Genomic DNA, 19,437 nt, shown 5'->3' with positions numbered 1-19,437 from the left:
GGAGGGGAAGACAGAGAGGGGGAGAGAAAGATAAGACACCTGCAGACCTGCTTTACCACTTGTGAAGCATCGACTCCCCTGCAGGTGGGAAGCCAGGGGCTTGAACTGGGACCCTTATGTCAGTCCTTGTGCTTTGTGCCATGTGCGCTTAACCTGCTGCACTACTGCCCGACTCCCAGAATAACTACATTTCTTATCTATATCAGTGAAAAGACAGCGATTTAGTCATAAAAATAAGTAACAAAAAAAGACCACAGTGAAGTCCCATAGTATTGAGATCTTCAACTGTCAAAGCTATTATCAGTCTTGACAAAGTGCTGCCATATCTAAGAAAAGCTTTTACCTTGTACTTCTCTGTCATGGCATTCTTTTACTTTAGTCCAAAGGTCCTTAAAGTCACTGGGCACATCTGCACAACCAGGGCTCCCACATGTGCTTCCAGAGATGCTCATCCTGCTTCACAAGCTCCACGCTTCTGTTGGACTGCTGGTTTCTGGCCTCTTCTGTTACATGACACAGGTATAAAGTTGTCTTGGGAACAAATGAAATACCTGAAACAAGAGACTGAAATATAAGTTTTTTTTTAAGGTTTCTTTTTATATAACGTGAATTCAGGGTGTCTTCAAGCCTAGCCAGTTAATCTCAAGCTGCCTCCTCTTTTTCTTTTCACCTTCTCTTCTTCTATTTAATCCACCCCCCCCCCCCGCCAATATTCATTTTGAGAATCTGGGGAGTTTGTATTGAGGAAATAATTATGACTTCAATTATGTGACCTTTATAGTTAAGATAAACTTAAAATTTCCTACTGGGCTAGGGAGATAGTATAATGGTTATGCAAAAGACTTTCATGTCCAAGGCTCTGAGGTCCCAGGTTCAGTTCTCAGCGCCATCCTTAAAGGATAACTGGACAGTGCTCTAGTATTTATATATCTCACTAAATAAATAAAAAACATAAAAAGTAAAGTGTACTGCGTGTGAATAAAGTTTTCTTATATTCCTCCAAGAAAGCAGTAGTTGGCTGAATCATACTGAAATGACAGATTCTTATAGTAAGAGGCTTATGACCACTCATTGTCAGCACCAATTAACCACTCTAAATTTTACTATTTTTCACACTGAATTAACATGAAGTGGCATGTTATACTGAGCCCCAAGTTGAAAGCAGTCTGAAATACTGACTTCAGCATTCACTCATACACACCATCTACATACACACAACAATACCCACATTATAAACAGTAAAGATGACCATGATTAGCCCGAAGATCTGAAAAAGCCTTCCCACAGGGATGCAGAGGTCACATAGGCTCCTAAGCTGAATATGGGCCCCAGATCACATCAAATTGATGGGGTTTACAGTCAACAATATTTATACTCCTTTCCCATATTAGGGAGCTACTCTCTTCCCTGATCCAGATTTCTGGTCATTTTTCCAGCCATGACATCATCTCCCCAGACAATAACTAGGATCCACCTGAATATCAGATTTCAGGCTGGGGGGGGGGGAGAAACTAGTATAGCCACAGGCCCTTTGGAATATAACTAAAATATGCCTACTAGCTATCTACAAAAAGGAGGACCCCCCCCCCAACTCTTCATCTGTTCCAGCCTTTAGGTCCATGATTGTTCAATTATTTGGCTTTGTATGTTAACTCTCTTTTCAGCCACCAGGTTCCAGATGCTAGCATGATGCCGACCAGACTTCCCTGGACAGACAACCTCACCAATGTGTCCTGGAGCTCCACTTCCCCAAAGCCTTTCCCCAGTATGGAAAGAGAGACAGACTGGGAATATGGATCGACCTGTCAACGCCCATGTTCAGTGAGGAAGCAATTACAGAAGCCAGACCTTCCACCTTCAGCATCCCACAATGACCCTGGGTCCATGCTCCCAGAGGGATAGAGAATAGGAAAGCTATCAGGAGAGGGGATGGGTGAGATACGGAGTTCTGGTGGTGGGAATTGTGTGGAGTTGTGCCCCTCTTATCCTATGACCTTGTCAGTGTTTCCTTTTTATAAGTAATTTTTTTAAAAAAGCCTTCTTACGAGATGACATCTGTGAACAAGATACAGCACCTACGACTACAGAGACATCTAATAAATAGAACAGCAAAGTTGCTTTGTGATCCTCAGAAGTGATTAATTTGTTCCTCATGCCGCCCCGCGGCGGCTCCCTGGGTGCAGGCAGCATCCAGGGCGCATGCGCAGAGCAGGCTTAGGGCGGAGAGGTGCATCTCAGTCCGCGCGGGAAACCTTGAGTCATCCAGACGCGCGGCCTCTGCCGCCTGCCCTGGCCCCCCGCCTCTCCCCCAGCCCAAGAACGGAGAGACCACCCCCGCCGGCCGGGCGCCACAGGCCTCTGTGAGCACGCTGCTCCCGGCCGGAAGTGGCCGAGCCCAGTGGCCGAGCCCCGCGCCTCAGGTCGGGCGGGGAGATGTCCCGCTACTCACAGCTTCCGACACTACGGACTCCACAACCTCCGGCGCGGGGCGGGCTCGCTTGGCACTCCCTCAGCAGCTTGCCAACCCTCACCGGGAAAGCGGCCCTTGCGGGCGGCGCCTCTTCCCGCCTGTGGGGAGGCCCAGGGCAGCCGGCCAGACACGGAGCCCCGCCCCGCGGAGCCCCGCTCCGCTCCGCTTCGCCTCTCCCCGCCCCGCTTCGCCCCTCCCCGGAGTCCGCGTGACGTCACGAGGGAGTTCCTGCTATCTCAGGCCCTTCTGACCCCTGGAGTCCGCGGGACGTAACGCGAGAGGAGAGTTCCCTGACCTCAGGCCTTTCTCACCCCGGGAGTCCGCGTGACGTCACGCGGGAGTTCTCTGACGTCAAGCTTTCTGCGGAGGCGGCCAGTGCCTGCGGGACTGTGCAGGAGCTTGTGGGGACCGGAAGCGTGCAAAGTACCCAGCGCCCGGGAGGGACCAGCTGCTCCCGCGCCCGCCAGTCTGCGATCCGGGCCCAGGCTGGCGCTGCCTTTCCTGTTTCCTGGCTTTTTCTCCTGACCCGTGTCTGACAACGCCGGCCCCAGCACGAGGACCGCTGCGGGGCTTGGGGACGCGGCCTGCGACGCCATGCAGTGGAGCACCATCGGGGCTGGAACCGCCAGAGAGATGCAGAGATAACCGGGCCTCGGTCCCAAGCCCGGCCCTATGCTCCCCCACTTCGCGCTCCACCTGCCCTGCATGTGGGCCACTGGGACCTGAGACCGGCCCCATGCTCCCTCCACCACACCCGCGTCCAGCCCCTAACAGGAGTCATTTAATTTGGTAGGACAGACAGAGATTGAGAGAGGACAGAAGGAAAGGCACCTGCAGACCTGATTCTCCAGGTGAGGAGCAGGGACTCGAACCTGGTCCTTGTGCTTGGTGACATGTGCGCTTAACCGGGGGCAGCACCGCCCGGACCCAACAAGATTTATTTTCCCATCCCTGTGCCTACATCACTTCACGACTCCCGGGAGAGAAGGACAGATGGTCAGAGGAGCGACAGTAACTTGCTTTGCAGGTGCCACGTGGTGCACAGAGGCTGGAACCAGGCGCTCCCATGGGCCAAGGATGAGCTCTGTATCTGGGAGCCAGCTCCCAACACCACCGCCTCCGACCTGTCAGATCTATCCTGCAAAGATTTCATCTCGCAAAGAATTTATCCAGCAAAAGAAAAATCTAGCAAAAAAAAAAAAAAAAAAAAAACCTATCTTTAAAAAAATCTGTTCCATTCTTCCCATTACTGCTGTCATCTTCCGAGCTACCATCACCTCCTGCTTAGTCTTCTGCTTGTCTGAGATCCATGTCCACCAGTTCCATCCAAGGTCTTTATCTTTGTTGGTGTTTAGAAAAAAGTTACAGCTACCCATTCTCGAATTATGCATTGACTTCGTTCACACATTCTGCTGGAAAATGGTACTTACTTTTTTTTTTTTTTACTTGTTTTAAGATTTATTCATAAGGAAGGGGAATTTACTTATTTATGATATCAGGGATCGGACTTGTGACTCCATGTAGTGCACTGCACTCTCTCACGGGGCAGAATCGTAAGTAAAGCAGGGGCTGCAGCTCGGCATGTGGGAACCTGCCTGGATCCTTTCTGAGTAAATTGGCTGTGGGTTCAGACCTCTTGGTGCCACCTGTCCTGCCTATAAAGTGAGGGACACTAAGAGCACCAACCTCACAGGGTGGGCCAACCCTTACACAGTGTCCAGAGCCGCAGTATGTGCTCAATAAAGCACCAGCTGCTGAGCTGACTTGGGTCTCGACCTCCATCTAAATAAATGAGTCAGCAACGACAACAAACAAATCTGAGAACATGGCACTCCAGAGTCTTCCCTCACCTTAGACTAAAAATCCAGATCCCCTTGAGTCAGGACAGACAGTCACTGCATCTCACTAAAGTCACCTCTGAAAACAGCCTTGGGCTAGGCCAGCCCTCCTAATAATACATTACTGATAAGATCTCCATGAAAGAAGAAGAAGAGGAAAAAGAGAGCCAGTGCATCACCATGACGACACTCATCAGGCATCAGGATACTCCATGCAGAAAGGAGATGAGGCCAGAAGCCAGTGCCCTGTTATTTTGGCCCATGCAGATGTCTGGAAATCATCTCCACCCTAACCCTAACCCTAACCCTAACCCTAACCCTAACCCTAACCCTAACCCTAACCCTAACCCTAACCCTAACCCTAACCCTAACCCTAACCTCAACCTCTAACTAGCCTTGAAGGTCAGTGCTACTTCCAAGAGATTAACCTTCATCCTACTCCTTCCACTTACCACCACCTCATCTATCATACTGTTTACACATATTTTTTCATTTAGCTTTATTGTTATTATTATTATTAACCAGAGCACTCAGCTCTGGTTTACAGCTCTCTGGGAGGTAGATCAGAGAGCTCAGAGCCTCAGGCATGAGAACCATTTTGCATAACCACTATGCTGTCTCCCCAGCCCTACACACCTTTATCATTGTATTTAATGACTTTATATTGCAATTATCTTTATTTTTAACCTCTCTCAATGAGGCTGTAAATTCTTTGACAGCAGAGACTGCTTTCTTCTTTGTACCCTTGTTTTTACCAGGGTTGTAGAGTCTGGTGCTATCTGACAGAGTTACATGTATAATTTTTTACCTCCCCCTTTTATAGAAGTTGAATGGAACACATGTAATTTTAAAAAATTTCTGGTAACTATTTTTTAATAAAATTATTTATCCTTTTTAATTTTTTTTAAAATTTATTTTCCCTTTTGTTGCCCTTGTTGTTTAACATTGTTGTGGTTATTGATGTCATTGTTGTTGGATAGGACAGAGAGAAAGAGAGGAGGGGAAGACAGAGAGGGGTAGAGAAAGACACCTGCAGACCTGCTTCAACGCCTGTGAAGTGACTCCCCTGCAGGTGGGGAGCTGGGGGCTTGAGCTGGGATCTTTATGCTGGCCCTTGCGCTTTGCGCCACGTGCACTTAACCCGCTGCACCACTGCCCGACTCCGTCTTTTATTTTTTCTAACTAAATTTTTTAAAGAAGAAAGATGAGAGGCCCTGAGATAGCTCACTCAGTAGATTTCACACTCTACCAAGTGCGAAAACTCCTGTTTGAAACCCTGGTACCACACAAGAGCACCTTACCTTAGGAAGGCCTCATCAGTGGTGGAACAGTGGTCTGGTGTCCCTTTTTGCTATGCTCTCCCCAATCTGTCTCTCATCCTATCTGAAAAATAGAACTTTGCTGGAAATAGTAGACTTGTGCAGGAAATAGTAGACTTATGAAGTTACTGTTTCCTACACAAGTCTAGACAAAAATAAGTGAAACTAATAATATCTTTTATTTAACTAAACTTAAGATATTTTGATATGTAATCAATATGACAATTTATTTATGAGACTGTTTGCATTCTTTTTCTTTGTACTAACTATTCAAAAGGTTATGTGTATTTTACCTTTACAGCACATCTCAAATCAGAGTAGTCGCAGTCCCAGTGTTCAAAGTCAGAATTGACTGGTGGCTTCTACATTGGACAGTACAAGCCTAGTATACTCAGTGAACACTGGATTGATGTGATTTACCCAAAGAATCAAAACTGGAGTGGTAAGATGTGGATATCTGTTTCCTAGTCTAAGCCCATTCCTGCCATCTATGTCAGACATGTCCCATCTCAGTTCCACTGGTTGTGCCACCCAATCAGCATTGAGGGCCAGCACCCAGGAAAACCATTTAAAAGTGACTAAAGGAAGTGCTTACTCACATAATACTATCAGCATCTCTCACATGAACACACAGTATTAGTAGAGGTGAGATGCATACCTTGACTCAGAACTATTTAAAAACACAATAGAAGGCCATAAGGCCATTTGCAAGATAAGAGGGAGAAGAAGAGAAAATTATGCTGTTCACATTTATGTCAAATGAATGCTTGATTCATTTTTAATGGCTGTTGACTGTAATTAGTAAATGATGTTTGGGAGTAAGAGTATATACATCAATTAGTTATTTTACTCCAAGTGGCAAAATGTTTTATTTTTAATTTTAGTAGATGGAGCCAAGATTGCAGTTTGGCTGAGCAGTTTTATAATTGCTGTTAACAGATATACTTAACATTCGTGGAGGGTGACAATACTAGGCAATTATTAAAATTTTTATAATGGATGTGAAAGATTATACATAGTTTTCTAATTAGAAAAATTAGCCTCATATAGTCTGGCCAACTTCTGACTTAGATTAAAAAAAAATCTGTATTTATTTTGATTTTCACTATGACTCTGTTAGACTAATGAAGTCTTCATTTTCCTATAAACTATTAAAGTACTTTTTGTGCTTTTAAATGTCATTCACTTAACCACTTTGTTTCACATCAGCAATGGGCCAAATTTTACAATGTATATAATTTGTCCAATTTAAGAACTAGCTCTTTAAATTCAATAAAAATACTCCTATAAGTATATAGCATGTTGTGTACTTGCTTAGCTGCTTAGGTCTGAAGGATGGTTGACTGACTGAACATGTTAGTCACCTGTTATTGGAAAGTGATTTATCACTAATGGGAAGAGGCGGCCCTTTTCTTCCAGGCCTTAAAAAAAAAATACTTATTCCCTTTTGTTGCCCTTGCTTTATTGTTGTAGTTATTATTGTTGTTGTTATTGATGTCATCATTGTTGGATAGGACAGAGAGAAGTGGAGAGAGGAAGGGAGATGGGGAGAGAAAAACAGACACCTGCACACCTGCTTCACCGCCTGTGAAGCGACCCCCCCCCCCCCCGCAGGTGGGAAGCTGGGGGCTTGAACTGGGATCCTTACGCCAGTCCTTGCACTTAGCGCCACGTGTGCTTAACCCACTGCGCTACTGCCTGACTCCCCAGGCCTTTTATTTATGGTATACTGGCTCCCTTTTGGAATGTTTCATGCCCTTAGGCTTATGATGCATAGAAATTTTGCTAGGTTACTATCACTTGGTTGTGTATCTTAACACTGGTATTTATAAGAACCCTAGAATTTAACTACTCTCGATGTGTTAGAAATATATATTAAAATTAATTTGTTTTAATTCATTTCACACTCTGGATTACAGTTTGTTTTTGTGGACTATTTAGGATATTTAAATTGAAATAGAGGGCTATGGAGATGGAGTTCAGTGGCAGAGCACAGGACTTGCATGTAGAGACTTGCAAGTGCATCTGCTATCACATATGCCAGAATCATCTCCTGATTTTCCCCTCTTCATTAAAATACAAGTAAATCTTTAAAAGGACTGGCATGACTAAATCTCTTCTTTCGCAATCAAGTCCAACTACAAAATTGTATGGAAAGAGAAACTAATTTATGCATTGTAGAATTAGTGGTTGTAAGAAATCATTTATTTATTATCTCACTCATAGACAGAAGCTGAAAAACAAGATCAGAAGGGAAAACACTAAGCAGAACTTGGACTGGAGTTGGTGTATTAAAACAAAGTGAAAGACTTGGGGGTGGGTGGAGGGTTTAGGTCCTGGAACATGATGGCAGAGGAGGACCTAGTGGGGGTTGTATTGTTATGTGGAAATGTTACACATGTGCAGACTATTGTATTTTACTGTATCCTGTAAACCACTAATCCCTCCCCCCAAAAAAAGAAGTCATTTATTTAATGAATATTTCTCATATACACAGCTTTAAATCTAAGGAAGGGAGTCTTGGTACCAAGTTAATTGTGATCTCAATGGTTTTGGTAAAGACCTGCTTTTATCTGTCACTTCCTTTAGAAAATGCATGGCTTGGTTCAGTAACATATGACCCAACATTTTCATATTTGCAATGCCATTTTAGTCCAGTTTCTCTAATTCATCCTTAATAAGTTATTGTAGGTACCACTAAGAGAGATACTTAAAAAAAAAGATACTTAATTTGAATTATACCTTAATATAATTCAAATTAATTCAAAAGATGACTGCTTTTAATGAGACTGTTTTAATACAGTGACAGGAATTGAACACCATGCTTTCTCACATGCACTTAGCAGTAAAATAATAATAATGATAGTTATTAATATAAAATAATAGAATTTATTATTTTTATTATAAAATAAAAATCACTTGTCATTATTCTTTATCTGTGAGAGAGAGGGTTAGTCACCAAGGCACCACTCCACTGTCCCACTTGTTTTGTCTTTCTTGGTCTCTCACAGAGCACTGTGGATGGACAGAGCCTCACGTATGCATGGTTCTCACCCTACTACCCAGCCACTTTCCTGACCCAGAGACATTATTATTATTGTTATTATTATTATTTAAGGGAGCACTGCTCAGCTTTGGTTTATGATGGTGCCTAGACTGAATTTAGGACTTTGGGCCTCAGACATGAAATTCTTTTCCACCAGACTCTTAGATACATATTTTTTAAATTTACACTGATTCCTTCCTCAGTTTTTCTAAATTAGGCACCTACTGCTATGAAAATAAATATGGCATTTACTTAATTAAAGCACATAACTGATTATTGTTTTCTGTTTTTAATTGCCTTTGCTAGAGCCTCCATATATTGTATTCTTCAGAACTATGTTCCAGGATTACATTATAGGTTTTAATTAATTAGTTCTTGTAACCAAACTCTCTTGGATATGGTCCAAGAAGGCAAACTTATACTATTCCAAATTCTGTGTCTCACTATAACAAAACTGTTACTTAGCAGTTTAACCTAGTCAATCTATTTCTATTGTAATTTTGCCATGTTAATAAAGTATTTGGATCAGTACTAGACATAAAGATTTCTAATTTTCCTTCTACTGAACCCTTTAAAAATTGGCAGTGAAATTCAGGAAATGAAATATACTTTATTAGAAAATACTTTTCACAGAAGAGCAGGTTTGAGAGCATCTCAGGTTTTATGGGAATGCATGAAGTAAATCAGATGAAAGTAAACTAAAGTTCCTCACTTTACATTTAAAATTGGCATACTGTTTTTTTTTTTTTTTACAGATAATTTTAGCTGTATAGTATACTAGTTAAAATTATATGGATAAATTAAGGAAAAAACAGCTGATCATGATTCATCCAATAATAGTGGTGCACTGGGTAGCTCCTCAGTCCTGTCTGCTCAAGTGGTAAATAGATACATACAGGTAAAATCAGGCTATCAGCTGACTTTCTACAAAGGGGCTTCCTTGAATCGTTTAGAAGTAGTAGCACAATCTGAAATTGTGAGGAAATTAATCTGTGAGGCAGTGCTTAACTGATAGAAGTTACAACTAATAGATATATATATGCTCCTTCCTTGCATCTGCTGGCAGGCAATTCCAGGGCAACTTCCTCGTTTCTAAGTAGGAACAGGAATCAAGTCCCACTTGCCCATAGGAGAAGGCACTTTTCCTGGATAATATTGTGTGTGTGTGTGTGTGTGTGTGTGACATCAAAGTAAAAGACTCTGGGGGGGGGGTGGTCATGGAACATGACAGCAGAGGAGGACCTATAGGGGGTTTTTATATTTATATATATTTGCCCATTTTTTCCTATGGTCCTACCTTCTCTTCCTTTCTAAATCACACCTACACCTATTATTACTTTTGAATGTCTTCTCTTTCCATATCTCTCTTGGGGTCCTGACGGAATTGGAGATCAGAGCCCTTTGGTCATCTTCCCTTAAAATTTAAAGATTAATATTTTTTAAATACATTTTTCAATATCTTTTATTTACTGGATAGAGACAGGCATAAATTGAGGTGGAAGGGGGTGATAGAGAAGGAGAGGCAGAGAGACACCTGCAACACTGCTTCATCACTTGCAAAGCATTCCCCCTGCCTGGGGTGGGGGGCTCAAACCTGGGTCCTCGCACATTGTTAACATGTGCGCTCAGCTCAACCAGGTGCGCCACCACCTGGCCCCTAAAGATTAATGTGGTTTGTTATGGTACCAAAGAAATACTGAGAATTTAACTGATGCTAGATATGTTTCATTTACACTTACTGGTAAAACTAGGAAAACATGCCACTCATCTCAAAGAAGTAAACATTCACATCTTAACAAGGAAAAATGTGGAAAAGAGGCTGTGACATTGTTGTGCCAGAATGAACTACAACTTTTCTTGCTGAATGGCCTGTGGTCAAGTTCCAATGTTTCAGGTCCAATGAAAACATCTGGCCAGCTTCCATACTTTAGTTCCACATTATTGTTAGGGGAAAAAAAGCAGTATATTTGTTTCTGAGCAACATATATTTGTTTTCAGTTTTGTCTAGCAATTGCTTTGAAAGTGTCTAGAGCTGAATTTAATAAAATAACTCACTAAATGTGACATAGAGGATATTTATCATTCTGTATTTATAACATGGTAATATTGATCACAGTATAAAGTAGATAATTTTGATGTCTCCGACCATACTTTATCTACTCACAATTTATTTACTTTCTACCTTCAAAGTTAGACCTCAGTGTCTTAAAATATAAATATTTTGTAGAAGACTTATTATAATATTCTCTATAATGTTGTGCTATGTTCAAGAATATTTTTCTGTTGTCCTGTAGGTGGTGCAGTCGATAAAGCATTGGATTCTCAAGCATGAGGTCCCAAGTTCAATCCGAGGCAGCACATGTACCAGAGTGATGTCTGGTTCTTTCTCTCTTCTGTCTTTCTCATGAATAAATAAATTCTGTTTTTAAAAAAAGAATAATTTTCTGGGGTCAAAGAGACAGCTATAGAACTCGCATGTCTGAGGCTACAGATTCAATACATGGCACTACCTTATGCCAGAGTTAAGTAATGTTCTCTCTTTTTTTTTCCCCCCCTCATCCTCTCACAAAAAATAAATCTTTAAAAAGAGAATATTGCTCTGAACGCCACAGTGTTTTTCAATTTATACTTCTTAATATCTCAAGATTCATTCCAGGAACTCATTAGATTTAAAATATTACTGTTTTTGGAAGGGTTTTGTTTTTTCATTTCTAGATTGCTGTAGAAATAATAGACAAAGAACATTAAAGAGACTAGCTAAGGATAGAACTTTGTAACTAAAAAATTGTCACCCTAGTTTTATTTTCACTGCCAATAATATGTAGCTTCTAGTATTATAAAAAATTATTTTAAGTGGGTGGGGGGTAGATAACATAATAGTTAGGCAAACAGACTCTCATGCCTGAGGCTCCAAAATCCTAGGTTCAATCCCCCGGCACCACTATAAGTCAGAGCTGAGCAGTAAAAAAAAAAAAAAAAAAAAATTATATATATATATATATCCTTAGTAAGATGGGTATTTCTTTTTATATTTCCTTGTTAAGTTTTTACTCATAACAAGTTTGCTCATTATCCCTGAGCTACCCAAATTATTTTCATATAAACATTTAAAAATATTTTTAAAAATTACTCCCTGTTTCTTTTCAACTGTTTATAGTAATATCTACTCTACATTTGTGAAAACAAATGCAGCTTTAATACTAATTAAATCAGTAGTCACATAAGACTAAATTGTCTTATTGATCTAATAAATCTATTTAGTAAAACAGATTTACTAAGACTATATAATTAGGGGCCAAGTGGTGATGCCCTGGTTGAGTGCATACATTACAGTGCACAAGGACCCAAGCTTGGTTCCACCTGCAAGTGGAAAGCTTTACAAGTGGTGAAACAGTGTGTAGTTGTCTCTTTTCCACTCTGTCTTTTTTTTTTTTTTCAACTTTCTGTTAAAATAAATTTTAAAATATTTTTAAAAAATGTATATAGTCAGGCTAAAATACAAAATAATTTTTAAAGCTATTTTCTTTAAAGATGTGTGTGTGTGTGTGTGTGTGTGTGTGTAGAGAGAGAGAGGGAGAGAATGAGACAGAGACCAACCAGAGCAGGAGGAACTATGATGTATAAGGTGTTGGGGATTGAGTTTGGTACCTGTCTATTACAATCCAGTACTTTACTTGCTGAACCACCACCTCCTTCATCATTGAAGTGATTTTATCCTCATATCTACTATCTACATACAATCTTTTCAATTTAACAGAAGAAACTTACTGACCATTAGTAATAAATTCTTATTATAGTGTCAGTATAAAGTTTTTACTGTACAGCAGGAAACATCTTTCAAGAAAATTAAAGTTGATTACAAGAGCTCAAGATTAGTTTGTGAATCCTTTTATACTGAAATCAAGTCCTGTGCCATCTTTTGTTCTTTCTTCTCATACTGGAAGTTGTACTACTACTGACCCAACTTTAGTTAGACAAGCTCATTATTATCTTGTCATATTATTCTGAACTCCTTCTGACCAGTGTTATGTCTCTCATAAATATCTTAGATGTGAACTTTATTGACTCATCTTCTACTTGATTAATCAGTGTGAAGCTAGTATTAAAAAAAAACTGTTAAAGGCTGTTCTGTCATATGCCCAAAACATTCTTGAACTCACACTCCCTATCTTTTACCCGCAAAAGGATACGGTATAATTTAATATTATAATTAATTTGGAAGAAAGTCTCTTGGAAATAAAAAAGAAAAAAGAATTGAGAACTCTGAAGAAATAATTCAATTATTAGTAGAAAGAGAAATTGTTAAAACATAGAGAAATCCTTGAGCAAATATTTTAATGTCATATAAGATAATAAATACAAAATGCCTTTGTAAAACTCAGATGGTAGTGGTCCAGGAGAAAATACTGGATTCTCAAGCATGTGGTCCTGAGTTCAATCTCATGAATAAACAAATAAAATCTTAAAAAAAAAAAAAAGCTCAGATGGTAGGCAGAAATAAGTGTAATTTAGATGACTTGTGTCATGCTTCTTACTGCAGATATAAATTCATTAAAATGTGGGGTTTTTTGGGGGGGAGGGACAGTAGCGCAGCGGGTTAAACGCAGGTGGTGCAAAGCTCAAGACCAGCATAAGGATCCAGGCTTGGGGCCCCTGGCTCCCCACCTGCAGGGGGGTCGCTTCACAGGTGGTGAAGCAGGTCTGCAAGTGTCTAACTTTCTCCTCTTTCTCCCCTCCTCTTTCGATTTCTCTCTGTCCTATCCAACAACAACATCAGTGGCAAAAATAGCAATAAAGACAACAACAGCAACAAAATGGGGGAAAAAATGGCCTCCAGGAGCAGTGGATTCATAGTGCAGGCTCCAAGCCCCAGCAATAACCCTGGAGGGAAAAAAAAGTTTTTTTGTTGTTGTTGTTGTTTTTTGTTTTTGTCACCAGGTTTATCACCAGACCATGGTGCCTGCATGAACCCATGATTGCCATGATTGCTGGTGGCCTTTTTTTTCTTTTTCTTTTTTTGATAGAAGGTGAAAGAGATAGGGAGAAAATAGAGGGAGGGAGAGAAGGAGGAGATGAAAAGAGGAGGAGGAGAGATGCCTGCAGCACTGCTGCACTTCTTGTGATGCTTCTTCTCTACAGGTGGGGACTGAGTGCTTGAAACTAGATTCCTGAACTGTAATGTATGAATTCTACAAATGGTAGGTGAGCTACCATTTGGCTCCCTAAAATTGAACTTTTACAGATTTATTTAAGCATTTTAATCACTTATATTGTGCTCAGTATGTTTTAACAAAAACTTTTTGAAGTAATTCAGTTATGGGTTTCCAAATTTTTAAATGTAGGAAAATTAAAATATTTTCTAATATTAGCCCTTATATTGATTTAACTTTTATCTCTTGGACTAAAAAATAAAATGTGTATTCTTTGTTGTTGTTGTCATTAGGGTTTCACCCTCAAAGTCAACTTGTTTAGGAGAGACAGAGGGAGAGAGAGAGATAGCTTCCTCCAATGTGGTGAGCTCTGGACTCTTTTTGGATCAAGCAATGCATGACAAAGCAGAAACAGTGTCCAAGTGAGCTATTTTGTTGATCTTAAAAAATATGCATTCTAACTTAAGCTTTGGCTTGTCTAATTCAAACTATTTGTTGAAATTTACCATACATTATATTAAGTGATTTGAAAGTATGTTGGCATGTTTTGATTACCTATCATGTTCTAGGCATGCCAGCTGTGTGCTAGATATTTTACACACAGCATCTCAATCTTTCCAGCAAATCTGAGAGGATAATGTTTATTTCCTTAATGAGCTGATGGAGAAGAGAACTTAAGAGAGTTACATGATTTCAAAAGATAAGCTAGATTGTAGCAACTAGCAACTAGTATTAACACCCATCTTGATTTTGTTCAGAAATCCTTGTTTTTTAATATGTTCTTTCTGTTGAATGTAAAGAAAAGAAACAAATGGAAATGATTTTACAAAGTCCACCTGGGCAGAACTAAGTTTCTAAACTTAGAAGTATCCCTCAGAAACTGAGGTTATACAGGCTCCTGTGTTAAATAGGAATATATGTGGGCCCTGGGTCAGATTGATGGAGTAAACAGTTTTATTTATATACTTTCTTCAAGTTTGGGAGCTACTCTCTGCCCAAATCCAGCTTTCTAGCCTAGTTCTTAACTCTGATACCATCTTCCCAGACAATATTTGTAGTTTACCTCCAAGTTAGCTAGCTATCAAGCTCAAGCAAAAATTATTGAAGTCATGGGCTGCTCAGAGCATACCTAAAATAGATTTTCTTGCTTCTTTCTACCCTAAGATCCCTATTCTCATCTGCTCTATTCCTACTTTGTTGGTTCCTATTTATTAAACAATTTATCCTGCTTTATATCTTACCACCTTTCAGCTACTAAGTTGCAGATGTTACTATGATTCCATCTTGAGTTCCCTGGGCTGATGATTTCACCAATGTGTCCAGGTACCTCACTTTCCCAGACCCCTGCCCCACTAGAGAAAGATAGATATTTGGGGTGTGGCCCATGTCCAATGGAAAAGCAATTGCAGAAGCCAGAATTTCCACCTTCTGCACCCCATAAAGAATTTTAGTCCATAACCCCAGAGGAGGAGAAATATTAGAGGAAGGTGACCAGAGAGCTTTGAACTCTAATTCTGTCAGGACCCAGAGAAAAAAGAGAAGAAAAGGAAAGATATTTGGAAATAGCAATTGGTATTACTTAGGAAGAGAAGGTAGGCCCATGGAAAAAAAAAGGGGGGCAAATATATATAAATGTAGATAGGTAATTATAGAAATAATAGCCATCTCTGTTTTGGAGAATTACTGCAGTTTCCAATGAAGGTGATGGGGACACAGAACTCTGATGGTGGGAACAGTGTGGAATTATACCCTTGTCTCATAATTTTGTAAATAAATATTGAATAATCACTAATAAAAATAAAAAAGAAGCATCCCTCAGTAGGGTTTTGCTGTCAAAAAATGAGGCATTTGAGAAGTTACTGTTTAGGATCACAAATTAGAATTGATGGGTGAATCCAAAGCTATATCCCCAACACCACCTTCCACTGGGTGAATGCATCATTTTGAATCAAGCTTTCTGTGGTCCTATTTCCTTGGACTCTCAAGTTAAAAAAAAAAAAAAATCATGTTTTAAGCCATTGGCTGTAAAGTACTGTATTAGAAACTTTCTGCTTGAATAGCAAGTTTTTTTCTTTTTCTTATTTTTTTATTTTCCCTTTTGTTGCCCTTGTTGTTTAACATTTGTTGTTATTGATGTCATTGTTGTTGGATAGCACAGAGAGAAAGCGAGAGAGGAGGGGAAGACAGAGAGGAGGAGAGAAAGATAGACACCTGCAGACCTGCTTCACCACCTGTGACTCAACTCCCCTGCAGGTGGGGAGCCGGGGGCTCAAACCGGGATCCTTACTCCTTGCACTCTGCGCCACGTGTGCTTAACCCACTGTGCCACCACCCGACTCCCGAATAGCAATTTTTATTACCTCTTGAATCTTCCAATTCTGATCTTCATAACCTTCTGAAAATTTCTCATTTAAAATCACTAACTATAATATTTGATATAATCAAATCCTTAATTATATCAATCTAACAGCAACTAATACAATACAAACACATACTAAGAAAATGGAGTGGACATAGTCAAAAGCAATACTAAGTCAGAAAATGACAATAAGATCCACAAAAAAAAATCTGGGCAAATATAAGAGTGTATGAGGCAAAATCTATGATGGCGTTAAGAGATAAGGGTTTGAACACTTAATCAATGACAACACCATCAACATATCCACTGTGCCAAAAATTTTTAGAGTAATTATGTAGATTAACTTCTAAGTTCATCAAATACTCATTAACATAGTTATATAACACAATATTATACTTCTTAATTTTTTACAAATTCTTTAGAACACATTAAATTTCATGTGATATCCAGAAGAGTCAGTGTAGTGAATGAAAAAAAAAAAGACTTTGGTGTATTGCACCAAAGTAAAAGACTCTGGGGTGGGGCCTCAGATCCTGGAACATGATGGCAGAAGAGGACCTAATGGGGTTGTATTGTTATGTGGAAAACTGGGAAATGTTATGCATGTGCAAACTGTTGTGTTTTACTGTTGACTGTAAACCATTAATCCCCCAATAAAGAAATTAAACAAACAAAATAGACCTCCAAGAAACTGAGAGGTTCTAGTCCCAGCTCTATACTTAATTTGTGGAGCAGTAACTCACCTACTGTTTGGGCTTTTCATTTAACTTAGAAAGTTAGGAGTGACAATCATTAATTACTCTTTAAGAATGCTATCTCAATAATATGATTTTTAAGCACACATGGTGCCAAGTGCAAGGATCAGAGTAAGGATCCTGGTTTGATCTCCTGGCTCCCCACCTGCAGAAGGGGTCACTTCACAAGTACTGAAGCAGGTTGGTCAGCAGATGTGTATCTTTCTCTCCCCCTTTATGTCTCCCCTCCTCTCTAGATTTCTCTCTGTCCTATACAACAAGAACAGCAATGGCAACAATACAGATAACAATGACAGGGGCAACAAAATGGGAAAAATGGCCTCCAGGAGCAGTGTATTCATAGTGCAGGCACTGAACCCCAGCAATAACCCTGGAGGGAAAAAAAGAAAAAAAAAAAGATTTCTAAGCACTTTTGATAGGAAAAATAAAAGTATTCAGGATGGAAAGAAATCACAGTTGTTAAGAAAGTTAGCATTATTGACAAAAAAGTCATTGCATGAAATTATAACTAGGAATGAGTACAAAAGAATATATCCTCAAGGAAGGGGCAATAGCATAATGGTTATGCAAAGAGACTCTCAAGCCTGTTTCCCAAAGCAATTCCCTAACACCACTATAAGTCAGAGCTGAGCATTTCTCTGGTAAAAAATAAATAAATCAATAAACCCATCCTCAGCTAGATTTAGGGATAAAATTATTTATAGATAAGTAAAATACTATTTGACTTGGGCACATGGTTTCATAAAGTATACATATGCAAAAATGCAAATTCGCAAATGCTAAATTTGATAGGTAAATCCACAGATTCTTAATTTTAATCAAAATATTATAATGTATACTTAAGTGAATTTATGGAAAATACATATATTTAATAAACATTTACATATTTAAAATTGGAAGTCTTATTAAGCTGTGTAATTGCTCTTCAAGATACAGAGTTAGGTTTAAAATTTTACCCATAGGACTTATAGGAATTATATATCAAACTTTTGAACAGTTTTTCTTAAAACTGTAAAATAAAAGATGCTCAATAAATAACTCAGAGTCCCAAATTAAGTTTGTATTTAAACAATAAGCACTGACCTTCAAACATAACATGATTAGAAAAATTTTAATATACTCATCAGAAGCATGAAAAATATGCCTGATAGATACATATGTCTTCCTTGAAAATGAATTTGAAAAGAGAAATTGGGGGAGGGAACAGGGATAGATAATGGTTTACATAACAAACTCTTATGCCTGAAATACTAGAGACCCTAGGTTCAATTCCTGGCATTATCATAAACCAGAGCTAAACAGTGCTCTACTTGAAAAAAAGAAGAAAAGAGAAAAGCTCAATCATTTTGAATTTTTGATACTTCTCCCTTCAAATTTTCACAATCCAGTTTATGCTAAATAAAGATAATTTTCATTTACTGAATCTTTTTTTTAATATTTATTTTATTTATTCCCTTTTGTTGCCCTTGTTGTTTTATTGTTGTAGTTATTATTGTTGTTGTCGTTGTTGGATAGGACAGAGAGAAATGGAGAGAGGAGGGGAAGACAGAGAGGGGGAGAGAAAGATACACACCTGCAGACCTGCTGGAAGACAGAGAGGGGGAGAGAAAGATACACACCTGCAGACCTGCTTCACTGCCTGTGAAGTGACTCCTCTGCAGGTGGGGAGCCGGGGTTCGAACCGGGATCCTTATGCCAGTCCTTATGCTTTGCGCCACCTGCGCTTAACCCGCTGCGCTACAGCCCGACTCCCCTACTGAATCTTTTATAGGGTCAACATACCTACCTTTTCAGGAGTTTAACATAATTATCATACTTACGCAGGCTTTTTTTTTTTTTTTTTTGGCCTTAAAATAGTACTAGAAAGTGTTCAAAAGATTTCTTTGCAGAAAATGAAATTTTTGTCTGAATATTCTAAGTTAAAATATTATTAACATCCTAAAGATGCTTGCTTATTTATTTTTAGCAGCACACTGCTCAGCACTGGTTTCTGATGGTTTGGGGGATTGAACCTGGGACCCTGGAGCTTCAGGTATAAATAAAGTCTATTTACATAACCATTGTGCTATCTTCCTTCCCCTAAAGATGCTCTGTTAGCCTTTGAGTCTGAACAAGAGGACTGTAGGGACAATGAAAAGGGTAGTTACATCAGTCTTGCTCAGTTTGTTAAGACAAAGTCATTTCAAGATGGCTTATAGATAGCTCTTGACAGCAAAATATTCACAGTCTATTAAAATAGTTATTTTACTTCTCAGATAAATTCTGCTAGCTGTTATATAAATTTAATGCCCAGAAGATATATACATTTACTCTGATCTGTTATTAATAACTAAGGATGTGGTTTGGTATGCCAAAATATAGGATTGGTGCCTTTCACTTTAAATGGCACAAACTACTAAAATAAATAAATTAATGAAAGAGAAGGGTAGAAAAAATATTCTTATATAGAAATTAAAAAAAAAAGATAGATATTCTCTAACCTGAAAAGTTCTGCAGACCT

The 19,437-nt window shown here is 39.4% G+C and overlaps 1 protein-coding gene and 1 long non-coding RNA gene across 9 annotated transcripts in view; one reads left to right on the top strand and one right to left on the bottom strand.

Moving 5' to 3' along the window:
• Positions 1-19,437, bottom strand: part of RBBP8 (RB binding protein 8, endonuclease) — a 132,776-nt gene that overhangs the window by 112,600 nt on the left and 739 nt on the right. For 2 of the 8 annotated variants that reach the window (XM_060173574.1, XM_060173580.1), the window contains exons 1-2: positions 2,450-2,615; positions 344-551 (exon numbers count right to left, since the gene is read on the bottom strand). In XM_060173574.1, the coding sequence (XP_060029557.1) occupies positions 344-452 (109 nt within the window). In that variant the 5' untranslated portion in view covers positions 453-551; positions 2,450-2,615. Of the gene's footprint in view, positions 1-343; positions 565-2,449; positions 2,620-19,437 lie in introns of those variants that run through there. The other 6 variants (XM_060173582.1, XM_060173576.1, XM_060173578.1 and 3 more) reach the window with 6 other exon arrangements.
• LOC132533150 (uncharacterized) lies at positions 2,811-11,198 on the top strand. The gene is made up of 3 exons (XR_009545054.1): positions 2,811-3,892; positions 5,929-6,069; positions 10,968-11,198. It is a non-coding gene; the product is annotated as an uncharacterized LOC132533150 (long non-coding RNA).

Source organism: Erinaceus europaeus, chromosome 15, assembly GCF_950295315.1.
Source record: "Erinaceus europaeus chromosome 15, mEriEur2.1, whole genome shotgun sequence".
Classification (NCBI taxonomy): domain Eukaryota; kingdom Metazoa; phylum Chordata; class Mammalia; order Eulipotyphla; family Erinaceidae; genus Erinaceus; species Erinaceus europaeus.
This window is presented reverse-complemented; position numbering and strand designations above follow the sequence as displayed.